General features: G+C 36.1%; 1 protein-coding gene across 3 annotated transcripts in view; it reads left to right on the forward strand.

Moving 5' to 3' along the window:
• Positions 1-26243, forward strand: part of LOC145267126 (uncharacterized) — a 545487-nt gene that overhangs the window by 37817 nt on the left and 481427 nt on the right. For 2 of the 3 annotated variants that reach the window (XM_080123160.1, XM_080123163.1), the window contains exon 2: positions 11711-11797. In XM_080123160.1, coding sequence (XP_079979286.1) covers positions 11727-11797 — 71 coding nt within the window. In that variant the 5' untranslated portion in view covers positions 11711-11726. Of the gene's footprint in view, positions 1-6549; positions 6876-11710; positions 11798-26243 lie in introns of all 3 variants that reach the window. The other variant, XM_080123161.1, reaches the window with a different exon arrangement.

Below are 26243 nucleotides of genomic sequence, written 5' to 3' on the forward strand. Positions count from 1 at the left end.
CCCCTCTTTTCGATTGACTAGCCCTCTCCATTTCCGTTTTGGCGATAGACGCAACAGCAAAGATGTCACTTTTTTTTTTTCAGGTTCTTTTCCTCCTTCGCGGTACAGATTCGAGCTTGCCTGCTTGCTACCACTTTTTTTGTTTTGCTCAACACCCAGGCAATGCCCGGCACCCAAGCTTGTCTTTGATTAAAGCCATTTTTACTTGAATTCTGCATGTCAAGTAGTTCGTTTCATGAAATAGTGGCACGAAAACATTAAACATTGCATCCATAATTATTATTTTGTTATAATCAACAAACTTCTTTTTTTTATCACAACCGAAAATTCCAAATGGTCAAAAACAATGTTCAGATGTGTTTAAATTCTTTTATTTCTTTTGTTTTTTTTTATAGAAAATTTTTGTTAATTATGAAGGAAATAAAGAAAACGTACCTTTCCTCCTTAAGTGACTTCATACAGAAAGTTATATCAATGAAAAACAAAAATCAAATTAACACTTAACATTTTTTTAGCCTTGCACACAGACGTAAAATGACATGTCTTTTTATTTACATGACTTTGTAAAGAAATAAACATGTGTCATACACTCATTTATAGACAAGCAATCAAAGGGTAGATAACTCCAAGTTATCCAATGTCCAAACCACACGTCATCACAAATCAGAGAAGGAGAGGCAACTCCTCACATAGTCCAAGAGACAAAACTCTTTTAATTTTCACAGCATTAAAATATGACTATCCAAAAAAAGCATTTCATATTGACAACTCCAACAAAAAGAGAATAAAAGCAAAAAAAAATATAGTCTTTAGTTGTTTTTTTTTTTTTAAATCGACCCATTAGAACTGGAGCTATAATCATTCAAAGTATTGGAAAATGCATGGTTCACTGGACATTTTGTCTTAAGTCAGTCCTATTCAAATACATATAAGCTGTGACTGAAAAATGGTAGGAAATTTGCACAATTTACAGACTAACTCATCTTTAAAAAGCTGTATTCTCAGATCTTTTTAAGATATAATGAAATTTCAAACACATTATCACACCTTAAATGGCTGTAACTTATGGAATGATTAGAATAATAATTAGTATATTTCAGTTTCATTTTAACGACTTTAAGTAGAAACATCATAAAAACAGCTAAAAAAAATGGTAGATGAAGTTTCATCATCTGGTGAAATATTATTCTGATGGATTCTGATTTGTCATCATTATACTGTGAAAAATCCAAGATGCAATCAGGAAATCCCAAGATGGCCACGATGATATAATTCATAGAAAGTATTGAAATATGATTTGTAGGATGTCAAATTAAAAAAAAATTGTACAGATTGCAATTATGTTTTCAAGCACATTAAACTATGTCTCAGTAAAAATTCCAGTATTGTAAGTATTTTTACTTTTATATATGACTTTGAAGGGAAGAAGACAAGCTGTGAACTATCATCAACCACCTCACGGTTTTGTAGCAAGCATAAATTAAAAATATTAGGATTTGTAGGAATCAGAGGTTTTGTAGCTCACTGTACAATGAAATGCTGTTTTTCTAGTTCTTCAATTTTAGGAAGGTTTCTTAATTCTGCTTTTTTTTTAATCGGTCTATAAACTTTGGCTCTCAATGTATCCAATAGAACAGACTATTGTGAAATTTGCAGCACATTGAATATTAACACTAATATTCAAAATTTGAGAATTACCAGGATGCAAGATTTCACCTGCAACAAAATAACATAAGATATTTCATTTTTATTCTTAGTCCTATTATTTGAAAACATTGTAAAGTAGCAGACAAACTTGCAACAAGCACAGTAGCAGGAGTTAATTCTCACAGCTCAAGATTTGAAATCCATTTTCTCTCTTGTTTGTCCGATCACAAGTCAGCTCTCAATCACGTGACCGAGTACATAAAAGGTAAAACCAAGAATGCTCTCCCTCTTACTCTCTTTGCTCCCTGCTCTGCCTAGTAGCAGACCTTGCCCAGGCCAACGTGAATACAAGCCAACATGGCTATCGTCAAAACTTGTTTCCACGTGTGCTTCACACACATACTCTTTCCTACCACGAGACACTAACCAATTGCCCCATCTCTACTATTAAACACACTCCTACGATAGTAATTGTCTGTATTTTTGAGATGAGTTGTTTTCATTGATTGAGATTGTCGGACTGACTTCCTCATCTTGGTTGTTATTGTCACAACGTTTCGGCCGTTTTGCCCTCCGGCCTTCGTCAGGTGAACGGTTTGTTAGGAGTCTCGAACCCAACCCTTTATTATTATTACGGGGGTACCGTGTTCGGACTCCAGCTAGGCTTTGGGACATAGTTGCTGATTCTCTGTTTTTCAATGTTACTTTTTTCACTGCCTTCGTTCAGGATTGAACTCAGCAACTTTGGGTAACTGTAAACTTTGATACAACGTCTAGGACCACTCGGCCATATGTCACTAGGACAATTCTTAGTTGGTTTTTGTTAATGTTAAACCTATGTTGTTATTCAAGGTTTTCTCTCTCTATCAGAGGTGTCCAAATTGCATTCAGCTCTATGCTTGGTTTGCTCAGTAGGTTGTTATGTCCGAGCATGTGAGCTGTTTCTTTAAGTTTTTTCACTTTCCAGTGGGTCTCTCTGTTTATTATTTTTACTTCATCCCATAGGGGGCGATGATCCCCCCTCTCCATCCAGACATGGTTGGCTATACCCGATTTTTCCGTCTCCCCTTTAGTTACCGCTTTTCGGTGTTCTTCCACCCTTACTTTAAGGGGGCGGCATGTTTCACCCTTGTAAACCTTTCTGCAACTGCATGGGATGGAGTATATGCAGTTTTTGGTCATGTTCTCCTCCATGCGGGGCTTCACTCGTACCAGGTGTCGTCTGAGTGTTGACTCGCTTTTGAATACCGTCCTGATGTTGTAGGGGGCACATATTCTCTGAATCTTTTCGGAGATGCCTCGTATGTATGGTAGGCAGACCGTTGGAGGTTTTTGGGTTTCATTCTCCTCTCTTATACTATTAACACGTCTGGTGGATAGTATGCTATCGGGGTAGTTGTTACGACGGAGGGTATTCTTCAACCTGACCATTTCTTGGTGGTATGTAATGGTGTCGCTACTTATTGTCTCTGCTCGATGTTGTAAGCAGCGTGCGATTCCATGTTTGATACTGTATGGGTGATGGGAGTTGAAGTTTAGTTATTGTCCGGTGAAGGTAGGCTTGCGATATACGGATGTCTTAAACCCATGCTCTGTGCGTGATATGAGTATATCAAGGAAGGCCAGTTGGTTATCTTTTTCTTTCTCCATTGTGAACTGTATCGATGGTCTTATTGAGTTCACATGATCTAGGAGAGCCTGGATGTCTTCCTGATGGGGCCAGAGTATGAAGGTGTCATCAAGTCATGGTAAGAGTGATCTGGTATTCTGTCTGGGAGATGTGATGGTCGCAGTTGCTTGGAGTGTCGGACCCAAACTGAATTTTGAACATTTACCTGGTACATTTCTGGTCCATCGTACAATGTAGCCTTGGGTCCATGACTCTTTGCTGTTCTGGTAGTCTTTTGTTAGGACTTGCTGACCTGGTAAGAATGTTCTTTGAATTGAACCCTGGTGGTGGTTGTACTGCCGTTCCATTTTTGTGTTTTTCTTGATGAAATGATGTGGTTTTGGACGTAGGACATCAATATGCAAGCGGATTTTCTGATTCATCAAGCATTCAGCTGGTGAGCTACCGTTTTGTGTGTTAGGGTTTGGTGTTGCCCTATAGCGAAACGTTGTGACAATAACACTCCTACGACTTAACACCTTTCTTTTTTTCTCCAACAGGCCTGACCTATATCTAATCTTTGTCTACACATTAAAAACTCTTTTCACAACTACTATAAATACAAGCGCACACGAACACTGAACTCTCCTACTAACCCATTTCTCTATTTTACATGCTACTAACGAAAATGATTGTTATGTAGTGGAATGCATTAGGATCAATATAACATGAAATATCTTACTGCAGGGTGTCCAGCCTTCACGTGGGTATGTTTGCAACATATGATGAATTGAATGGAATAATTATGAACAAATAAGAAAATCACTTGCTGTTACATGTCGATGTACGTTCATTATGAAGACACACACACGTAATGACAATTCAAACATCATAAATGAAAGGTTAGAAGTCCAAGTGTGATAACAGGAATGACGGGAATGATGCTATTTCTCCATTTTGAAACTCAATCTATTTTCCCTCCACTCTGTACTTCTGGTCGTTGATCTCGCAAGAAGTCGCAAGAATTTAAAGTCTAAAGCTCGGGCAAAGGAAGGCAACTTTGCCAAAAGAAGTAAAAAATTACTCCCCTTGCATTATACTTTTGTATTGTTCTAACATCTCCCCTTTAAATTTTGTCGCTAGTATGACTTCAGTTGGGATTCACCTGCAAATGTTGTGTTGGACAACAGGTGCGAGCTGACTTTCGGATGTCAGCTTCAGTCCTCTGACCTATATCTAATCTTCATCTCCACATCAAGAACACATCTGGTGTTTGTTGTGGCAAATTGAAGATGTCCAACAAGATGTTTAGTGGAATAGAGTGATCTGGTATTCTGTCTGGGAGATGTGATGGTCGCAGTTGCTTGGAGCGTCGGACCCAAACTGAATTTTGAACATTTACCTGGTACATTTCTGGTCCATCGTACAATGTAGCCTTGGGTCCATAACTCTTTGCTGTTCTGGTAGTCTTTTGTTAGGACTTGCTGACCTGGTAAGAATGTTCTTTGAATTGAACCCTGGTGGTGGTTGTACTGCCGTTCCATTTTTGTGTTTTTCTTGATGAAATGATGTGGTTTTGGACGTAGGACATCAATATGCAAGCGGATTTTCTGATTCATCAAGCATTCAGCTGGTGAGCTACCGTTTTGTGTGTTAGGGTTTGGTGTTGCCCTATAGCTTGTCAAGAAGGTTTCAAGTATTTCTGATGTCCCTTCTTCCCTGAGTTTTAAAAGAGCTCTTTTAGAGGTGTCCACAAGGCATTCAACTTGGCCATTCGACTGCGGATGAAATGGTGGTGTGCAAATGTGGTTGATACCATTTTGTTGACAGAAAGTAGAAAACTTGACTGAGCTAAAAGCAGTGGCATTGCCCGAGACCAAGGTCTCGGGAATGCCAAATCTGCTGAAAATCTTCTGAAGTTTGGAAATTGTTTTCTCAGAAGTAATGTGGTTCATTTGGAATATCTTGGGTCATTTTCTGTAGGCATCTACAACAATGAGAAAGAATTGTCCATTTGTAGGCCCTGCAAAATCTATGTGGAGGCATGACTAGGGGGAATCTGGAATAGGCCATGAAGAAAGTGTAGATTTTCGAGGGGATTTAGCTGATATTTAGAACAAGTGCGTGCAAGATCTTCCAGCTGCTTATCCATTTTTGGCCAATAAACGTAACCATGTGCTAACGCCTTCATGCGACTGATGCCTTGGTGTCTGAAATGGAATTGTTTTAGAATTCTATTTTACAATGATGACCCGGTTGTCAAGGAGAAGTATACCATCAACCTCTGATAAGGAAGATTTCCATTGAAAGAATGGTAGTAACTGTTTGTTTGAGGGTACTGCTGGCCAGTTGGTATGGTGGTAGTGGTTGACTTCTTGTAGTAGAGTGTTAGAAGCTGTGGCTTCTTTAATCATGCCAGAAGTAACCGGTGGTTCCTTTATCGTAGCTGTGAGCGTTGAAGAGATTTCTGGCTCCAGGGATATTGCTGCAACAACAGAGTCTTCAGGTAGCCTCTGATGTGCTAATAAGTCTTGACAGGGCATCTGCATGTCCAATAGAATTAGTTGAGAAATTGTAGTCCAATAATGTGGTAACCTAGCATTGTAGTCGATTGGCAGTATACTCTAGGATACCCTTCTTGAATCCAAAAATGCTCACCAAAAGTTTATGATCCGTAACCACAGTAAAGTAATGTCTGTAGATTATTTTATGGAATTTCTTTACAGCATATATTATTGCCAAAGCTTCTTTCTCGATTTGACTGTAATTCCTTTTTGCAGGTATCAGTTGTTACAGAAAAAAGGGCTGTCCCTTTTTCCTGTAGATAAGAATATTGGATAAGCCAAGACTCGAACCTTGTAAGCCAGGTTCAGAAATAGATTTAGAAATTGGAATGTTAGACTTTCGCTATTGTTAAATTCCATATAAAATAGTTTTATTGTTTGTATTATTAGATATTGTTTGTATTGTTAGATATTGTTTGTATTGTTAGATATTGTTTGTATGATTAGATATTGTTTGTATTGTTAGATATTGTTTGTATTGTTAGATATTGTTTGTATTGTTAGATATTGTTTGTATTATTAGATATTGTTTGTATTGTTAGATATTGTTTGTATTGTTTGTTTGTATTGTTTGATATTGTTTGTATTGTTAGATATTGTTTGTATCGTAAAAAGAATTGTTCATTCTTTTGTGAAAACTGAATTAAAAAGGTTAGCTAAAAAGAATGAACAATACAAATTAAAGATATATTGTAAAAAATAGGTTAGTTGAGAATTCTTTGTTTGCAGAAGTGTGTTTTGGAAATGGTGCTTAGCCACGTGGATTGGTCACGTTTTGGAACCACACATTTGACGTCATAGCAAAAAGGGAATTCTCAATATAGGAGCTTGAATTAGTCAGATCAAGGCAGTCGACAATCGAGGCAGAACAGTTGAGTCTACTAGTCAGAGAGAGTTGGAGTCAGGGTCCTTTGGAAGCGAAGGAATGAACAGTAAACTATGTAGATTCTGAATTTGAATTCCTGACATCATCATTTCGACCGGTCAAATGAAATAAAGAATCACCATCGATATTTGTAACTGTTTGTCTTTGTGTCGTCATTCACAAATTGAAGGTAATGTGTTAATTATCTTAATATGAAGTTTGTATAAACCCCTTCCAAGTAATGTGTCCCCCTCTTCCATCATAAGTAATGATTCTCCCCTCTGATGTAAAAGAACAGTATAAAACTTTCCTTCAATAATGAATTCCCATCTCTTATCTCTCACTCTGTTATAAATGTCATGTCTCCCTCATCGTTACCTCTGTATTACATGTACCCGCTATATGAATATGCCCCCCCCCACTACACAACATCAACGATCTAGATGCATGAGTGATAGCTTTCTGACTGCCATCAAGAAAAATGCGAGAGATCATGGCTCCAACGCTATAGTCAGAAGCGTCAGAAACCACAATAATGTCCAAAGATGGATTAAAATGGGCCAGGAGAAGATCTGAAGAGAGTAAAACTTTGATTTTGGCAAAAGCAGCTTTGCATTCTAGTGACCAGTTCGATGTAATCCCTTTTTTTCAGGAGGTTATTGAAAGGAGTTCGGATGCAGTATAACTCTGGTAAAAATGAGCTGTAATGGCTTACCAACCCACGGAAAGAACATAGTTTTGACATCTGTTGGAGCTGGCATTTTTTGATGTCTGATATGTTCTCTGGGTTGGATCGTCGACATGTTTTGTCAAAGATGAAACCCAGATATTTTATTGATGTTCGGTAGAATTGACATTTTTCAGCTTGTACATGGAAACCATACTGTTGGATCCTATCAAGTACAGCGATCAGACGTTGTAGGAGTTCATCTTGGGAAGTGCCAGAAATGATGATGTCATCAATAAATCTTGTGGCTCCCGTTATGCCTGTCAGCATCGCAGCCATGGTCTGCTGGGAAATAGATGGGGCAGTTTTGACCCCCGAAAAGACAACGGTTGTATCAGAATAATCCCTTGTGAGTGTTGATCGTAAGGAGCTCCTTGGAGTCCTCATCAACTTCGATTTACAAGAATACATCAGAAAGATCAATTTTTGCAAAACAGGTTCTACCGTTTAACTTGACAAAAAGGTCTTCAGGTATTAGCAGGAAATATTGGTGTGTATCTGGTGCATTATTTAGTCCTGTGGAATGATCAGCACAGATGCGAACTTTGCTATTTGCTTTTCAGACCACAACAATAGGATCTGCCCATCTGGAGTAGTTTGTTGGTTCTATTACTCCAGCTTCTCTAAGTCGATCCAGTTCCTTTTCAACTATATTGAGAGCTGCATAAGAGACAGGGCGTTTGAGCCTAAATATTGGTTTGTTATCTGCTTTCAACTTGAGAGTGACTTTCATTTTTGTGCAACATCCCAAATCCTCTCGAAAAACATCACTAAACTTAGACTTAAGCATCTGAGTAAAATGCTTTTCAGTGCCCTGAACTGACTTAAGAGAAAATGTGTTGAAGACAGATTCCAATATGACCGTGAAGAGATCGAGTTCTTCAATCCAGTCCAAACCGATCAGGTTTAGATCAGAGTCTGTTCAATAAGTTCCAGTGAATACTCTGTCTTAGAAAGAAACAGAGCAATTTAGTTCCCCAGTAAGTTGGATATTATTTCCAGATGCACTCTTGGCAACATGGTTGGTTTTTAATAGGTCCGGTTTTCTGATTTTCGTCCATGTTTTGTGCGAGATTAAAGTAATGTCTGATACTGTGTCGAATTGGAAATGAAATGGACACTTATTTAATCTGACACTTATGTATTTTCTGCAAGATTTGTAATTTTCCTGAGTAGGGGATTTGGCCTTAGGGGGATGATAAAAATTTTCTTTGTGGCCTCATTTCTTGGCACTTGTGTTTTCTGAAAAGACAAACATGCGTAGTGCCATTCACCACAAAACCAGCATGCAGACGGTGGTTTTTCTTCGAAATTTGAGCTGATGTGTGACGTTTGTGAAGGTAGTGTGGGTTGTTGCTGGACTAGCATTGTGTCCTTTCTTAAGTGTTTAACAACCTGTTACACTCAGTTGTCAGATCCTGGACAGTTACATCTGAAATGGAACACATACATCAAGTCTGTTGCCCGGGTTGCTGGGAAAATGGTGGGATCCTTCTACTGCTCCAGAAGATATCTCACTACTGATGCAATTCTCTATCTGTATAAAAGCCAACTATGTCCAAGGATGGAGTACTGCTGCCACATCTGAGCTGGAGCTGCTAAAAACAGCCTATCCTTCCTTGACAGAGTACAAAATAGATTTTGTGGCTTAGTGGGGGATGCCCTTTTCTCTTCCCTGCAACCTCTCTCCCACAGAAGAGACGTTGCGAGCCTGTCTTTGTTTTATTGTTACTTCCATTGCAAGTGCTCGTCCGAGCTCCAATCTTTGGTCTCCCCTCGCCAATCTTTCACGAAAAACACCCGTCTAGCTGAAACCACTGTCAGTAATTTTCCCCACTGTTTATTTGTGCCTAAATCAAAACGTAGATTACATGAACAAAGCTTCTTTCTTAGAAGTGCACGCCTGTGGAACTCTTCCGTTTGCCACCTAACTTCAACTTGGATGTCTTCAAGTCCAGCATAAACAAATCCCTGATGAATCGCCCCCTTAAGTAAGACACTTTATCAAATCTCCAATACTAACGATTACTATGATACTATCCCATTGATTACTGTACACGCAATAACCCTTATCCTCGAGTGGTTTCTGGGCCTTGATAAGTGGTGACCTCCATGTAAAAAAAAAAAAAATAATAATTTCAGATATATTTACAAAAGTAAAAACAAAAATTCAATCATCTCTTGATGAAATTAGCAGCATTTATTTGACTGCAGACATTTGGACAGCGACAATAGATAATGCTTTCTTTCTGAGTTGGACAGGTCATTGGCTTTCAAATGACTTTGACTAGTGCAGAGCTGTGCTTAGAGCTGTTTCACTCCCTGGTGCACAAACAGGTGCAAGAATAAGTGAAGAATTGTACAAGGTTTTGGATGAGTATAAAATCTTCAAAGTATTTTTAGTCTTGCAAGAACAAATATGGTTCCTGGTGTCAGAGAATGTGGTTTAAAATCTGAAAAGTCACTTCACAATGATAAAATGGTTTAAATTTAATAGGAAAGAGAAAAGTAATTAATCAGTCGATTAATTGGCAAATCAGCTGACTACCAATTAATCGGCAAACTAGCCGATTACCTATTACCTGCGGATTAATCGGTACACCCCTAGTTCAGAGATAACAATTAAGATATCTGTAGTAGAACAAGCTTGCCTAAATTCATACTGGTGGTCAGAAAAAAGTTTAGTATCTATGAAGTGGTCAACTAGTGCTTGATTGATTAAAGACTCAAAGATTTTGGCAAAGAGAGGGAGGAGGCTAATGTGGCGATAAACCTTGGAAAACTTCATCAGTCTGCCCCGTATTTAAAAATTCTGGAGATTAGTCATCTACCTCTCAATACAAACCCATCAATCTCCTGTCGTCATGAGTAAGTTGCTAGAATCTGTGATAGAGAAACAGTCAACCACCTCAGCAAAAATAACCTTCTTAATTACATGCAATATGGTTTTCATTCTGCTAGATCTACAGCTGATGTGCTAACTGTAATGTCACACAGGATTAGTGAATTTTTAGATGGAGGTTTCATTTTTAGAGCAGTTGCTTGACATATCAAAAGCTTTTTATAGTGGTGTAATATAAAGGACTATTTCACAAGATTTCCAGCTATGAAATAGCTAGAAATATCCTCTCAGTTATGAAATCCTTTCTCTCTGATAAGTTTATAAGAGTAGTCATCAGAAGCTCATAGTATCAACACTGGTATCCCTCAGAGTTCCATCCTAGGCCCAACTCCCTTCCTGATCTTCATCAATGATTTCCCATTCTTAGATCATTTGTATCATTTGTAGACATTTATGCAGATGACACTACCATCTATGGAAACATTTCAAAAGCCAGCAATGACCAAGATCTGATTCTCACTTTTCTGACTAGTCATCTTTTCAGTCATGGGGGAAAAGATGACTGGTTAATTTTAATGCATAAAAAACCAAGCTTCTCACTTTTCATCATTAATGCTCTGACTTCCATCTGCCCCAACTAAAATAAATGGCTCCGGTCATGGGGAAGCACCATGTTTTGACAAGCTTCTAGGATTGACCTTCACACCTGATCTGAAATAGAACACATACATCAAGTCAGTGGCTAAGATTGCTGAAAAATAGTTGGATCATTCTACCACTCCGGTAGATATCTCCCTGCAGATGTAATCCTCTATCTGTATAAGAACCAAGTACATCCTCAGATGAAGTACTGTTGCCACATCTGGATAGAAGCTACTTGCAGTACTGTCCTACCTTAACAGTTCAAAACTAGCTTTGAAACCTGGTAAGTGATGAGAAATATTAAATTATACCCAAATTTCCTCCTCTAACGATTACTACACTGTTGTCCCGATGACAACTATAAGCTCATTAACCCGTATCCTCGAGTGACCTTCAGGCCTTGATAAGTGGCAACTCCTTTATAAAAAAAATTTCCGAGCAAGTGTAATATATTTTGTTCAGATTTCAGTAAATGAAATGGGGGGGGGGGGAGCATGTATAAAAAAGATTTTCCGAATCCTCCCACCCACACATTTGTATTTTCACCTACCACTTTATGAAACAAAAAGGCCAAAATGAAAGCGTTAAATATATTCAGCAAATAAATGTTACTTAACAAGTGTATATTTAACAAATAAATGTTAGTGCCAAAGGCAAGATAATTTACTTTTTTACATACCTTGAAGATTTTTTGAATTTTAACTTATTTTAAGGCATTTTTTCTGTAAACAAAAGATATTGGGTAACTATAACTCCTTTCTTATAATTCATATTATTTAACAATATTGACAAATTCTATCTTTTGTTTTTCAAGGTTCACAAAAAAAGAAATGGATGAAAATTACAAGAGTTCTTTGTGGAAAGAAAATCCGGCTTCTATAGAATATGGCTATACTTCTTGGTAAGGTTTATTTTCTAAATTTTCACTTACTTAAAAAAATTTTTTTTTTATAATGAGGGTCTATCTGCATAAAGAAAGCTGCTGCGCGTTGCAGTAGTGTGTGTCAATAGAACTCGATTGAAAATAATTCCCAAAATGAATGACAATCATACTTTCATGTTTTAATTTTTTTCGTACTATTTTTTTCTTGCATCAAAGATATTTTACTTTATTAAACTTTTATATAAAAAAGACAGATATTCTGACTAAAAAACCCCGAACATTATGTTTGTACACTGTTATGGTGTTATCCTTATTTAGATAGATAATGGAAACTTCTAATAACTATATAAATACTTTGTAATCCAAAAGTTACACTGACAACATTGTATTTCTGTAATAAAAGCTTATTCATCTTTTCAACGTTTTGATGTTTGTCTTATTTATAATGCTCCTTCAATTTTTGTCTTATTGATAATCTATATATATATATATATAAAAGCGAAAATGTGTGTTTGTATGTATGTGTGTTTGTGTGTTCGCTAAAAACTTTCGACAGACAAAACAAAAATTCACAAACTTGGTATCATATTGAAGCTCCATCCTTCGCTCGGAAAATATAAAAAGATTGGCCAAAAACGTTAATTTTTTTCTCCCTGAAATCAACAATTTTCTACAGGGGGAGGGGGGCAACAAAAACCGTCCTCTCATGACAAGATCGGTTCTACGCATGCGTCAGATGACGTCATGACCTGATTTAGTTTAAATAGTTGAAGAACTGACTACATTTCATATATGTTGTGTTAGCTCAGTTGGTTAGAGCGTTGGGTCATTATCTAAACGTTTTGGGTTTGAATCGTGGTGTAAGATGTCTTCTTTTTTTTTTTTTTTTGATTTTTTAAATTTAAATATTGATGAAGCAGGGTTATTTAAGCCATTTTTCATGTAACGTTCGTTTTTCTGTTTTTTTTTTTTTTACCTCGTTTATTCTTAGGTTTTCATTAACACCCCCACTCCCACCGATTTTTTAAATTTTAATATCGAAACAGACTTATTTAAACTATTTTTCACATTTTTTTTTTGGGGGGGGGGGTTATATTTCAAAAGTTTTAATGTTCTTTTTTCTGTTTTCTTTGTTTTTGTTTTTTCGATTTTTACATTTAACATCGTTCATTTTCCTTACGTTAGTTTTTTTTGTGTTTTTTTTTCGATGTTTTGATTAACCCCCCCCCCCCGTCATCGACCGGGTACCCCTCGTTTTATTTTTCAGATAAGTTTTAACGTTCGTTTTTCTGTTTTCTTTTTTTACTTCGCTTATTCTTAGGTTTTCATTAACACCGCCCCCCCACCCCACCCTCGACCGACCACACACACACAAAAACATCCAGGTACCCACCGATTTTTTTAAATTTTAATATCGAAACAGACTTAAGGAAGCTATTTTTCACATGTTTTTTTTTGGGGGGGTATTTTTCAGAAGTTTTAACGTTTGTTTTTCTGTTTTCTTTGTTTTTGTTTTTTCAATTTTTACATTTAACATTTTTTTTTTTTTTTTTTACACAGTGATCACCAACATCGTTCATTTGCCTTACGTTAGTTTTTTTTGTGTTTTTTTTCAATGTTTTGATCCCCCCCCAGTCACCAACCGGGTACCCCTCGCTTTATTTTTCAGATAAGTTTTAACGTTCGTTTTTCTGGGTTTTTTACTTCGCTTATTCTTAGGTTTTCATTAACACCCCCACCCTGTCCGACCACACACCGAAAAACACCCGGGCAACGCCGAGTACCCCTCGCTAGTCTATATATATAAAAGGCAAAATGTGTGTGACCATTTCATGTATGTCTCGCAAAGGCTTTTTTCGCACACGCTCCCGGGGGGGGGGTTACGATCGCTTAGAACTATTTATATACCCCCATAGATAATAATATCTAGGATTTGGGAATGCGGGTCGCCTCTAGATTTATTTACGTCGACTTTTATGAGATTCGCGCTATTTCACTCTGTCGCCTGTTTGTCCTGCTTTTTAGTATGAATAAAGTGAAACTAAATTCAATCGTACGTGTTCTTGGCATCACGCTGGGAAACGTCCAGAAGCAATCAGCTTTGATCAATGTGGGGCCAAACTCCTTATATCAGACAGTTGCTATTCAATCTGGACAATGGGGAGCTGGTTTCCCCCTCCCCAACATCTTAGGGAAACAACCATCTGAAGTTGGGTAAACAAAAGTTAAGTCTGCTACTTCTATTTGACCTCATTAATCAGGTCAAATAGAAGCAGCAGAGTTAACTTTTATTGCGGCCACGTGTCAATTCTGTTTTTAATACTTAAATAAATAAATTCAAACGTGTTTCCGTTGTATGTCGTGGTGGCCCAGTGATTAACGTCGCACATTTTTTTTTTCACACTTTAATTTCCAACTTTGCCTCAAGGGTTCGGGTTCGATCCTCATACTCACCTACCAAAACTTTTTTTTTTATTTTATCCCCCCCCCTCCCCCGGAGTTTTGATTTACCCAAAACCACACACACCTCCAAACACCCAGGCAACGGCAGGTATCCCACGCTAGTATATAAATAAGACAAACATTGAAGGAGCATGATAATGGTTGCCTTATTTATTATGCTCCTTCAATGAACTCAAGTTGTCTATATATAAATTCATATATAAATAATACATAAATAGATCTTCCAGCCACTCTGTTGTGTCAGTTAAGATAAAAATGAAATGTAATAAGTCCTCAGATGTACCTCTCCATCATACAGTATATCGATACTCTACGGCTGATTGGGATAGCTTCCGTACATTTATATCAGATCTACCTCTGCATTCCATGTTTAAAAAGGATGTGTCCTCTATAGTATCAGACCTGACAGAATGATTAATTGTAGGTATAAACCGTTTCATACCCTTGAAAAAATTCCAGCAAAAACCTAACAGCCAGCCGTGGTTCTCTCCAGAATGTGCTGCTGCCATTGTGCACAGAAATTACTTTTTCCATTGCTTCCAACATAATAGATGTACTGAGACTAAAGCCGTGTTCAGGACTGCCAGCAACCATTGTAAAAAAGTTATAAAGAACGTAAGAGAGTTGTATTCTCAGTCCGTCAAATCCAAAGTAGCTGAGCAGTGGCTTGGTACCCACCAGTTTTGGCAAATTGCAAACAGAATCCTGAACAGAAGTGTGTGTTCTATCCCAACTATCATAAATGGACCTGAGGTAATCTCGTCAGCATCAGAAAAAGCCAAACTCTTTGCCAAGAACTTTGCAGCTAATTCTATCCTTTGCGACGAAGGCCGCCAACCTCTAATATTTCCTCCTGTATCAGAAAACATGCTATGTGATATACAAATATCTGTATGTGATGTTGCCAAGCTAATCAAAAACCTTGATTCCAGTAAAGCAACCGGCCCTTTATTATAGTACTCAAAAGATTTCAACCAGAACTAGCGTCCATCTTTACAAAACTGTTTAAACGTTGTCTTAAGGAGAATTGCTTCCCATCACCCTGGAAAATCTCATCAGTATGCCCTGTATTTAAGAATTCAGGTGATCGCTCATCTCTCTCTCAGTATAGGCTAATAAGTCTCCTGTGCGTTATGAGTAAGTTGCTGGAATCTGTGTTAAATAGAGAAGTAATCAACCATCTCAGCAAAAATAACCTTCTTAGTGACACACAATATGGTTTCCGTTCTGCTAGATCTACAACAGATGTGCTTACAGTTATATCTTATGGGATTAGCGAATCTCTCGACGGAGGCAACCTTTTTAGAGCAATTGCTCTTGGCCTTTGATAGAGTATGGCATAATTACTTCACAAGATCTCCAGCTACGGTATAGCTGGAAATGTCTTCTCAATTATTAAATCATTTCTTTCTGATAGGTTCATAAGAGTAGTGGTTAATGGGCAGAAGTCAGAAGCTCACAGGTCCATCCTGGGCCCAACTCTTTTCCTGATCTACATTTATGATCTTCCAAATCACATCCTTACATCATTTGTAGACATTTATGCTGATGACACTACCATTTATAGTAGTACATCTAAGACAGTAAATGACCAAGTTCTCTCTGATTCTTCTCTCTCCTCTGATCTTGAGCAAGTGGTACAATGGGGAAAGAAATGGCTGGTTACTTTTAGAGCATCTAAAACCAAGCTTTTATCTTTACATCATCAACGCTCTGATCCCCATCTGTCATCAATTGAAATGAATGGCTCTCGTCTTGGGGAGGCCTCATGTTTTGACAAGCTTCTGGGCTTGACCTTTACTCCTGATCTGAAATAGAACACGTACATCAAATCTGCTGCCAGAGCCGCTGGAAAAATGGTGGGATCCTTCTATTGATCCAGTAGATATCTCACTGCTGATGCAATTCTCTATCTATATAAAAGCCAGGTACGTCCAAAGATGGAATACTGTTGCTACATTAGGGCAGGTTGATTTGCAACTTTTTTCAGAAAATCAACAAGGCACTGGTGATGATAGTTGAGGTTTGATGTAAAAAGAACGAATACCAAAAATTAGATTCCTATCTTGAAAGGAAAACTGAGCATTTAATTTTAAAAATCGTGACGGAAAATGCTGAGAAATCCTTAATTTTCATAGCATTTTACACGAAACTGACTTTGAATTTCTACTATTTTCATAAAATATTTAATTAAAATTGATATGTTTATATGAAATACATTGAAAGAAAAATAAATACATGAATTATAATTTTAATTATGAATCACAACTAACAAAATATATCAACCTTTACTGCATTGATTAAACAAAAACTGTAAGAAAAGGCTAATTAGCAACTAAGTCTCTTAAATTTCATAATTCAAAAAGATATGTGAAGATGTACTACACAATATAACAACTTGATACAAGTTACAGAACCATGTATTTTAATTTTTTATTAAACATAATAATAAGAACTATATTAACTAAATTGTTCTGTGTAATTTCCTTTTGAGGAAAATGAAGGTCTAATTTGGTGGCACAATGATTTTGTAATTATGTGTCTATGTCTTGCTTCCTGCCCATATACAACTTGTGAAGCTTCTGTTGTGAATTTCACAGCTCTTTCCACTCTTTGTGAGTGGGCAGGTAATTTAGGAAATTCTAGCTTTGTTCCTGTCATAGACAATTTTACAAGTTCTTCACTTGTAAAACATTCTGTAAGTGCAGGTTCACAAACTCCAGTTTGAGAAAGATCAATTGAATATGACCAATGTGTGGCTGCAAAATTGATAGCAGTAATTTTTTTTTTCTTCTTTTTGGTGGTTCACTATTTCTGAAAAAAGAAAAAAAACCCACATTTTTTTAATATTTTTGTGACGCAATATGAATAAATCTGACTATTGTTTGGGTAAATTGAGATAATAAAATTTAATGGATGAATATTTACTTACCTAATAGACAAAATCTTTTTAATGGCCTCTTCTCTCACTTCCAATTCATCTGAATTTATCATCGAAATTATCATATTTTCCGAAAGTAGTGTAAAAGTACTATATTTTAAACTGTTAAAAACAGTATTTTGAATTTCAGTTGATTGTTGTTTTGTCCTCTGAATCAAATTAAAAATATACTGTTGTTGGTTAAAAAAATTATTGTCAGTTTTGATCTCGAACCAACTAACTGCATACACTTGGATGATAAATTTGACCAGAATGTTTAATTTATCATGAAGTGTTTGAGGATAGACACCTCTGGTCCATAAACACATTAACCTTATAGCTAATGTTAGCCATCTTGCTTGATTCAAGGGCCCAATTTTCCAAGTTGCATATCTTGGATTAACTTCTCCTTGGGAAATGCCAACAGCATACTCAAAAAATAGCCCCTTGGTCTCCACTTACTTCTGCTGTCAGATGATGATGATCTAGAGGGCCATTAATTTTTTGAAATTCTACTTGAGGCAAATCTTGATAATTATTGATACAAAGTTTCCCCAAAGGACCAGTAAATGTTGTTGGGCTTCTTGTTGTTCCATCAATTGATTTAAAAATTGCTCTAAATGGCAGTTCATTTTGATGAAGTGAACAGCCAATAGTATGTAATTTTTTGTTAATTTTTTTGTTCAAGAGCTGTAATAAGTCCTGCTTCACAGCCAATGTTTGTACTGGTATTATCAACCAAAATTGCCGTAACAGTATTCACACTGTTATATTCTGTTAAAACTGCAGCAACATCTTCAGCTAAGAGAACACCAGTTGTCCCCAGATTCGGTATCACTCTATGGGTAAGATATTTGCTCTCCGTTCCTGCTTCTCTGAAAGTTAAGTGGCGTTCTGCTCCTTTGTTTTTCACTATCTTTTTCTTATCATTTTCATCCGCAACTTCTTTGTAAAGTGACCTCATCTATTCTACAATCAATTCCAACACAAAGTAGATTTTCATTTTGATGGACATGCTGAAAATTACTGGATAGTTTTATTCTAGCTTTTTCTTTATCAGTTTTGGATTTATCTAAAATTATGTCCTTCAAATTTAATTTTGGGTGAAGAAGGCCCATATGTTTAAGGTCCAGCAGAAAGGCATTAGCTAGATATGCACCAAGATTGGAAGATACATCACCTCTGATAAGTTCCATAGAATATCTTGGGATTTTTAAAAGGCTGTAAGGTCCCTTTAGCTGTCTTCCTGGATCAAAACTGTCATCTGTTGTTCCTTCACTAGAAGATGACTGTATCGAAATATTTGTGGAAGCTTGTTCCTGTCTTTCGTTCTGCCTCTCCAGTTTACCCACTTTAACAGACTTTTGGTATTTTTATAGCATCTTTATCGATAGGTCTCAGTTGATAATGACCTTTTGTCTCTTTTTTTCTCTCTGATCTTTTAAGTATGCTCTGTCCTCTAGTGGAACCTGAAAATTGCAAAATGTGCATGTTTAATAATAGATTCAGAATAAATAATAAATACAAATATTATTTTATTTTCCACAAAAAGGGAACATAATTGCAGGTGAAACTATAAAATTAATCTTACCTTCTTGTTAGGAGGACAAGTACAGACTATGTGCCTTGTTTGACAATTTTCAGTCTTGCACTTTACTGCAAAGTCATCACATCTCAAGACAGGAAGTTTACAGCTACAAGAAGATATATCAAACAGTCTGTCTAGCTGGTCCTTCATTTTTTTCACTTTGGTTGCTGAAAGAGATTTCCTGTCAATCTGCTTGGCCTTCTTATAGCAAAATATATTTATCTTCTGTCCTATATAACGTTCCCTTAACAAGGGCAATTGTGGATTGACTGCTTGCCAAATACTAATTATTTCCTTGGCAATTAACTTATAGATCTGATTATATTTTAAGTTGGGATAACTGTTTTCGAGGATATAACTAAATTGGATGACTTGTCGTAAAGTTGGGGGTGCTGTTTCATCCAAATGACAAGGTGGACCAGCAAATCTTTTGTGGACCACGGGTTAAAACCGAATGTCATGCTTTTACTGACATTTTAAATCTGAAAAGTAAAATAAATAAATGGATTATAACTGAAGCAAATTGTTTTAGGCTATATTCCAGTTTCATATGTAACACAAATAAGTGCTAGTAATGATAAGAAGTAATGAAAAACTTTGTAGAGTTGAATTAGATGTATTGAAGAGACAGGACAAGACCAAACCAGATCATAGTAGTGTTTAGTTTAGACATTTTTTAACAGATTTTAGCTCCTCCTTCGATAACATGAATTTATCCATAAAGTGATTCATTTTTGCTGTAGCCATGCCATTTTAAACGAGTGTTTAGTGTTTGAAAAACCGGTGCTTGTGCATGTATGTTACCATGCTATTTTTAATGGTATTTTCAAGTTAAATTTAATTTTTACAATATTTGTTTATTGAATTGTTAGGTGAAAGTACAAAATGGTTACAACACACCCTCCCCTCCCCCTGTGTTAATAATGGCTTTCTAAATAATAAAGTCATTTCAGCACAATACCATTCATGAACGAGTACCAAAAAACCTTATCTACTCGTATTAACCTTTGTATGTTATCTAATTTCAAAACTATAATTTTCGAAAAATACTGCTTAAAAACAATTACTCCCTAAAAATAAAAGAAATAACAAATTTGCCACTAATTTTCTGCAAAGTAATTTTTTATTAAGTAGAAAAACTTAAAAATTTACCTGGTTATGTTTTGTAAAGAATGTGTAGAAGAAAATTGGGTGTTTATGCATTTTTAGTACTGTGCTATTTTTAAACAGTTTTTTGGGGGGTTAAATTCAAGTTCCACGCTATCTTTTATATATATATATATATATATATATATATATATATATATTAAATTGTTAGCTGGAAGCACAGAATAGTTATAAAACACCGTCCCCTCATGTTAAGAATGGCTTTCAAAATATTAACGTTATTTCAGCACAGTACCAAAAATGCACAAGTACCTAAAATTGTATGGGCCATTTTTTTTTTTTTTTTTTTTTTTTTTAATATAAAACTGGAATATTACCATATTTTTAACAAAACCTTTAAATAGGATTCGATGTGAAATCGAAAAACAAAGTACAGAAGTAAAAAGTTAACTTACAACAACGGGAAAAATTTCTTCAGCGAATAAAACAAATACGTTTAAATTCACGACAGACACTTGAAATATAATAATATATATTTTAAACAAGCCTTTTTAGTTTCTCCTTTCAAAATAATTTGGTCTTTAGCCTAAAATTGTAAATTATTTCAATTAAAAGATAAACAAACATCAATTTTCAATAGCAATAACAAGCGTGTGAAATACCACGGTAAAATCTAAGATGTTCCCACCCAAAAAAGTTCCTGAAATGAAAAAGCAAACTTCAGTCGCTATTATTTTAAAAACACAATTTTATCTTTACAATAAATATTTACTTTATTAATTCATTATCCTCACTCATTTTATTTAAAATGTAGTTTAAAACATATTCTAAATAATGATTCCATTTTCTTAACAATGCGGATTGTTTTGATGATGGGACGTACTTGACAATTCACTGAAAAACATTTAATAGCTGCAATTTTTCAACTTTTAAAGTCGTTTCCTCAAGCGAAGACAACGATTTTGAAAAAAATATTTTGTGTAGGTATTTTTTATGTCAAACCCCAACTATCATCACATGTGCATCACCGGGGTTCCAAAATCGACCTGCCCTATTGCTACATTTGGGCAGGAGCTGCTAGAAAGGACTTATCCTGCCTTGATAGAGTTCAAAATAGACTTTGTAGCCTTGTAGGGGATGTCATTTTCTCTTACTTGCACCCTCTTTCTCACAGAAGAGATGTTGCAAGATTGTCTCTGCTTTATCGTTATTTTCATGGCAAGTGCTCGGCTGAGCTCCAATCTATGGTCCCCCCCTTTGCCAAACTTTCACAAGAAACACTCGTCTAGCAGAAAACACTATCAATAATTTCCCCCACTCTTTATCTGTGTCTAAACTGAAATGTAGATTCCATGAACAAAGCTTCTTTCTTAGAACTGCACGCCTATGGAATTGTCTTCCGTTTTCCTGCTTTCCAATTGACTACAATATGATTGTCTTCAAGTCTAACGTAAACAAGTTTTTGATGAGCCATTCCATATAAGTTAACAAATTTACCGAATTTCCATTACTAATGATTACTATATTGCCCAATTTCTACTGTACACTCTTTAACCCTTATCCTCGAGTGGCCTCTTGGCCTTGATAAGTGATGATGCCTATGTTAAAAAAGACAAAATAAAAATTGTTTTGGCATGTGGAAGATTTGAAAAATATTGAAATACTATCGAAACAATTGCTTCCTTCCTCTCAGAAAATTTCGACAACTGGATGATAAGACAAAAACAAACAGAAATTCAGATGAACAAAAGACAAAACCCCTAAACTGAAAGTTATTTCTATTAAAAATATTTAAAAAGAAAATTTAAAAGTGGCAATATTTGAAATACTCAAATTTCAACAGAAGTTACTTGTTTTTCATCTAATTGGAGAAAGTACAAATATTTTTACAATACACACTGCATAAACTTTGATGACTTTAAGAAAGTTTGCTTGCATTAGGATTAGCAAAATATACAAAATTTGGTCACTATATTTTACTGAAAAAAACCCCCCAAAACATACTAGTCATTTGATATTCAGTGAAGCTGTTAAATTAGGCTCTGAACTATTGAGTCTTAAAAGTTCCCTATTCCATAAAAGATGACAATGTATTGATGTATATTGATAAGAAAATACAATAATGATCATGCAACATTTGCTTGCACTTTCATGATTTTAAATTTGTCAAATTAAGCACTAATAATTTCTTGTCAAGACTTAGTCTCAAATAAATATGCAGAAATTCGAAGAAGGCTTCTAAATAAATTAGAAAATCAAGCAAATCGCAGAAGACTGAAAAAGTCGTTAATGTATGGCAAAGTTTCAATAATATAGTATCAAGTGGCATGTTACAAATAAAAAATATAAACTATAAGAAACAAGCAAATAAAAAAGAATTGTGACTCTTAATTTTCTGTTACTTTTGTGGATTCTTCATTGCCGTAAAGACTGTGGCCGGTTACCTTTAATGCATGTAAGACCAAGCTCCTATCTCTACATCATAAACGCTCTGATCCCCATCTGGCATCAATTGAAATGAATGGCTCTCGTCTAGGAGAGGCCCCATGTTTTGATAAGCTTCTGGGTTTGACCTTTACTCCTGATCTTAAATGGAACACATATATCAAGTCTGTGGCCAAGGTTGTTGGAAAAATGGTGGGATCCTTCTACCGCTCCAGAAGATATCTCACTAATGTTGCAATTCTCTATCAATATAAGAGCCAAGTACGTCCAAAGATGGAGTACTGCTGCCACATCTGGGTGGGAGCTGCTAAAAACAGCCTATCCTGCCTTGACAGAGTACAAAATAGACTTCGTGGCTTGGTGGGTCTTGCCCTTTTCTCTACCCTGCAAGCTTCTTTCTTAGAACTGTACGCCTGTGGAACGCTGTTCCGCTTGCCTGTTTCCCTCCCTACTTCAACCTGGGTGTCTTCAAGTCCAACACAAACAAATTCCTGATGAACCGCCCCCCCCCAAGTAATGACACCTTATCAATTCTCCAATACTATTGCTACACTAGCCTTTTGATTACTTGGCACACAATAACCCTTATCCCCGAGTGGCCATTGGGCCTTGATAAGTGGTGAACTCCATGTAAAAAAAAAAAAATCTTGCAGGCGACTGGGGACTGCCTGTAAATTGGATATCACTCCTCATAGATTCTGGGATCAGAACCTGCCTTCCTTTGAAGAGTATTCCTCCCTCGAGGGCTAGTTCTTAACGGAATGACCAGTATGTTCTGATGTCAGTTGGGGCATCCCGGATAGTTTCTGGCCATCCCTGGAATACGATCTCTTTCAGGAGGTTTAGAGTTCTATTCCTTGTTGTCTCGCTACAGAGCAAGGCTCTCTTCTTCGCTGAGAAATTGATGGTTGCAATGGTGAGATGTCCATCATCGACTTCTGTGTCTATACCATCAATTCTTTCATCTAGTACGACAACACTTGTTTTCTGGGTTGGGCAGTCAGCTAAGTGTGTTTGCAAGGATGATGTCTTTACCTGGGCGGTAGACTATCCTGAAATTGTAGCCTTGTAGCTTTAAAAGCATACATTGTAGACACGGTGGTGCTGAGTATAGCAGCTTTGAACATATAGTGACTAATGGTTTGTAGTCGGTCACTACGGTGAACGTACTTGCATAAAGGTACAAATGATAACCCTGGATATCATGCATGATTGCTATATCTGGTCAGTGTTTTAAAACTGAATGCAATTGGCTTGTCTGCCTGTGTCAGTGCTACCTCCAGACCCTTCTGCGATGCATCCACTTCCAGTGTTACTGGCTTTGTTTGGTCATAGTGCAAAAAGACCCTCTTAAAACCACGCATAATCACCTTTTAGAAAACAAACAAACAAAAAACACCCAGGATTTATCTATCATAGGAAAGGGGGGGGGGGTAACTGCCCTAAAACGCTCGAATGATTCAAAATGGGAAATCATTTTACATTAAATTCTAAAATAATTTTTGTTTATCTTTTATTAAAGTTTTTTAAGTTGTTCACATGCAATTTTCTATAAAGGTAGAATCACATATTTTGGTCAGATGGGAACGGGTAACAGAAGGTATTAATCTACAATAACACCAAAGAAATATTGCAATATATTCATTTTTAACCAATCCTAGATTTCGATTTCAGTTTTTGGCACATAAAATGCATTACAACTAAACTTTGAGTTCTCTAACTTCTTTTCTTTTAATGAATACATGACATTTTTAAGCAATCGCAGCATATTTGTGTGAATTTACTGCAGATTATTTGGAAACCATTCATTTCTGGAGATTTTCAGTAACATATTCAGATTCCTTGCACAAAAATACACTTATATGGCAAATTGCATTGCTTAGTCTTGTGTTTTAACAAAGATATAGCATTTTTACTAAAGTAGTGCAAAATATGTGACAAAACGCATATGGTCTTAAAGAGGGAAAAATATCCAAACACGCAGGGCATAAAAATAATCATAACTTCCTTGATTTTAATTGGATTTTAAAAATTTAAAAAGATTCTTTCTTAGCTTATCAAGCTCTTTCTATATATACCAATATTGAAATATTTTAAGCCATTTAAATTTTTTCATGTGTATTGCTACTGGAAGAGTTCATGAACAGTCTCCATTCAGTAGCAACATAGTCCAGTCCCATTGATTGAATCAAACCAGCAATGTTGTTGCAGTAAACTAATGACGAGTCCTTTTCGGTTCTAAAGAACTGTCTAAATTCTCTTTCACGCTCTCTGTACCAAAAGAATGTTGTTGCAGGTGCTAGCAAATTTTTTCTCACAAAGATGAGAACCCAGAAGCTGTGCTGATTCTTTTGATAGGTTTATATCCCATGTTAGGTCATTGAGATCTGCTTGTGTTAGGGGCACTGGCCAGTCATTCTCTTCTGGCATGTATTCTCCACCCTCTGCCCTGTCTAGTGTGTTATCAGATTTTTATTTAAAGCTAGATTCCATTGCAACATCTGGCTCAGGAACAGGCAGGCTTGAATCATGAGGGATTGGTCCTATGGTAGACGGAACATGAATACAATGCTTGTTCTTGCGGTTGATTCCTTTAAGATTAGTCATGCAGAAATAGTCTGACACACAATCTTTACCCTCTCTCCAAACCATTGGAACAGTGAATGGCATTCATTTTTTTATTTCTCCAATCACACAAGTTCTTGACACACGTTTTGCAGCTAACATGAGGTGCAAATAGTTTGTTCTGGTCCCCAAGCTTAACTCCAAAGTAAACATCATATGCCTTCTTCACAAAATCAGTTATATTTGCTAGTCGACGATGAAGAATCGCATTACCACATATGTAGCAGAAACTATCAAGATGATTTGTGCATCTGCGTTCCATTTCCTGTCAATCTAAGATACATGTTCAAAATAGAAAGACAAGAAGCACAGATTCTTCTAAAATCAATCACATTGATTGGAGATCACATTTTTCTAAACCATTTTTAGTTTCAGTGTTGTCAATGCAGTTTGTCAATGCAGTTTTCGTTTCAGTTTCGGTTTCAGCTTCCTGAAAGTAAACAAAAACATCATTAGGTTTCAGTATCAGTTTCGGGGTGCTACAGTATAATTTTTATGCAAAAAGAAATACAAATAGGCTATACCTGCAGCCTCGTTTTTCTTATACTTATTACTATACAAGGCCCAAAAGTCGCACTTCTCACATCTCAAAAACTAGACCTAATTCAAGGAACCGGATAGCATTTTTGGATTCAGCGTACAAAAAAACCTGTTAATCACCTGAAAAACCTTCGACCTTTGAAAATAAAAAAATGCAGGCACACTTGGGACATCTTGGGTAAGCCTACAATATATAAGACGAACAAAATTGTGAGAAGTCTAACAGATTAAAAACTAAATCTTCAAATTGGAATAATATCAAATGTTATGTTGAATGGGAAAATAAACCAAGCATATACTTGATCTGTAACCATATGTTGATGTACTTGAACAAGTTGTAATTTACATATCATTCGAAGAGAATTCTCAAAGATTTTTCTAGATGATATTGGAGAATTGCAAGGATGAAGAGCATTGTGAGGAACTATGTTCAGTGGACAAATATGTACAGTAACATAGAGAACTGGGTAAATTTCTGTAAAAGCTGTGCTCTGGCATCAAAAGCACAGCAATAAAATTTAGTTCTTGATTAAAAGCCAAACAACTGTGGCCTTTTTGTAAATTTCAGTAGCTCATTTGTATGGCTATTATTACTTAATTATGGCGATTTTTTTTTTTTTTTGGTGGCCAGAGATTTGGAAATCCAAAAGACCAACCACAGAAACAGTAATTAATTTTCTACATAAATTATTTATCCAATGTGTTGAGACTGACTGCAATAATGAAACACAATTCATGTCCAAAGAATTTTAACATTTTTGTCAAACATTGGTGAT

Source organism: Euprymna scolopes, chromosome 42, assembly GCF_053919585.1.
Source record: "Euprymna scolopes isolate OS-2025 chromosome 42, ASM5391958v1, whole genome shotgun sequence".
NCBI classification, from domain to species: Eukaryota; Metazoa; Mollusca; class Cephalopoda; order Sepiida; family Sepiolidae; genus Euprymna; species Euprymna scolopes.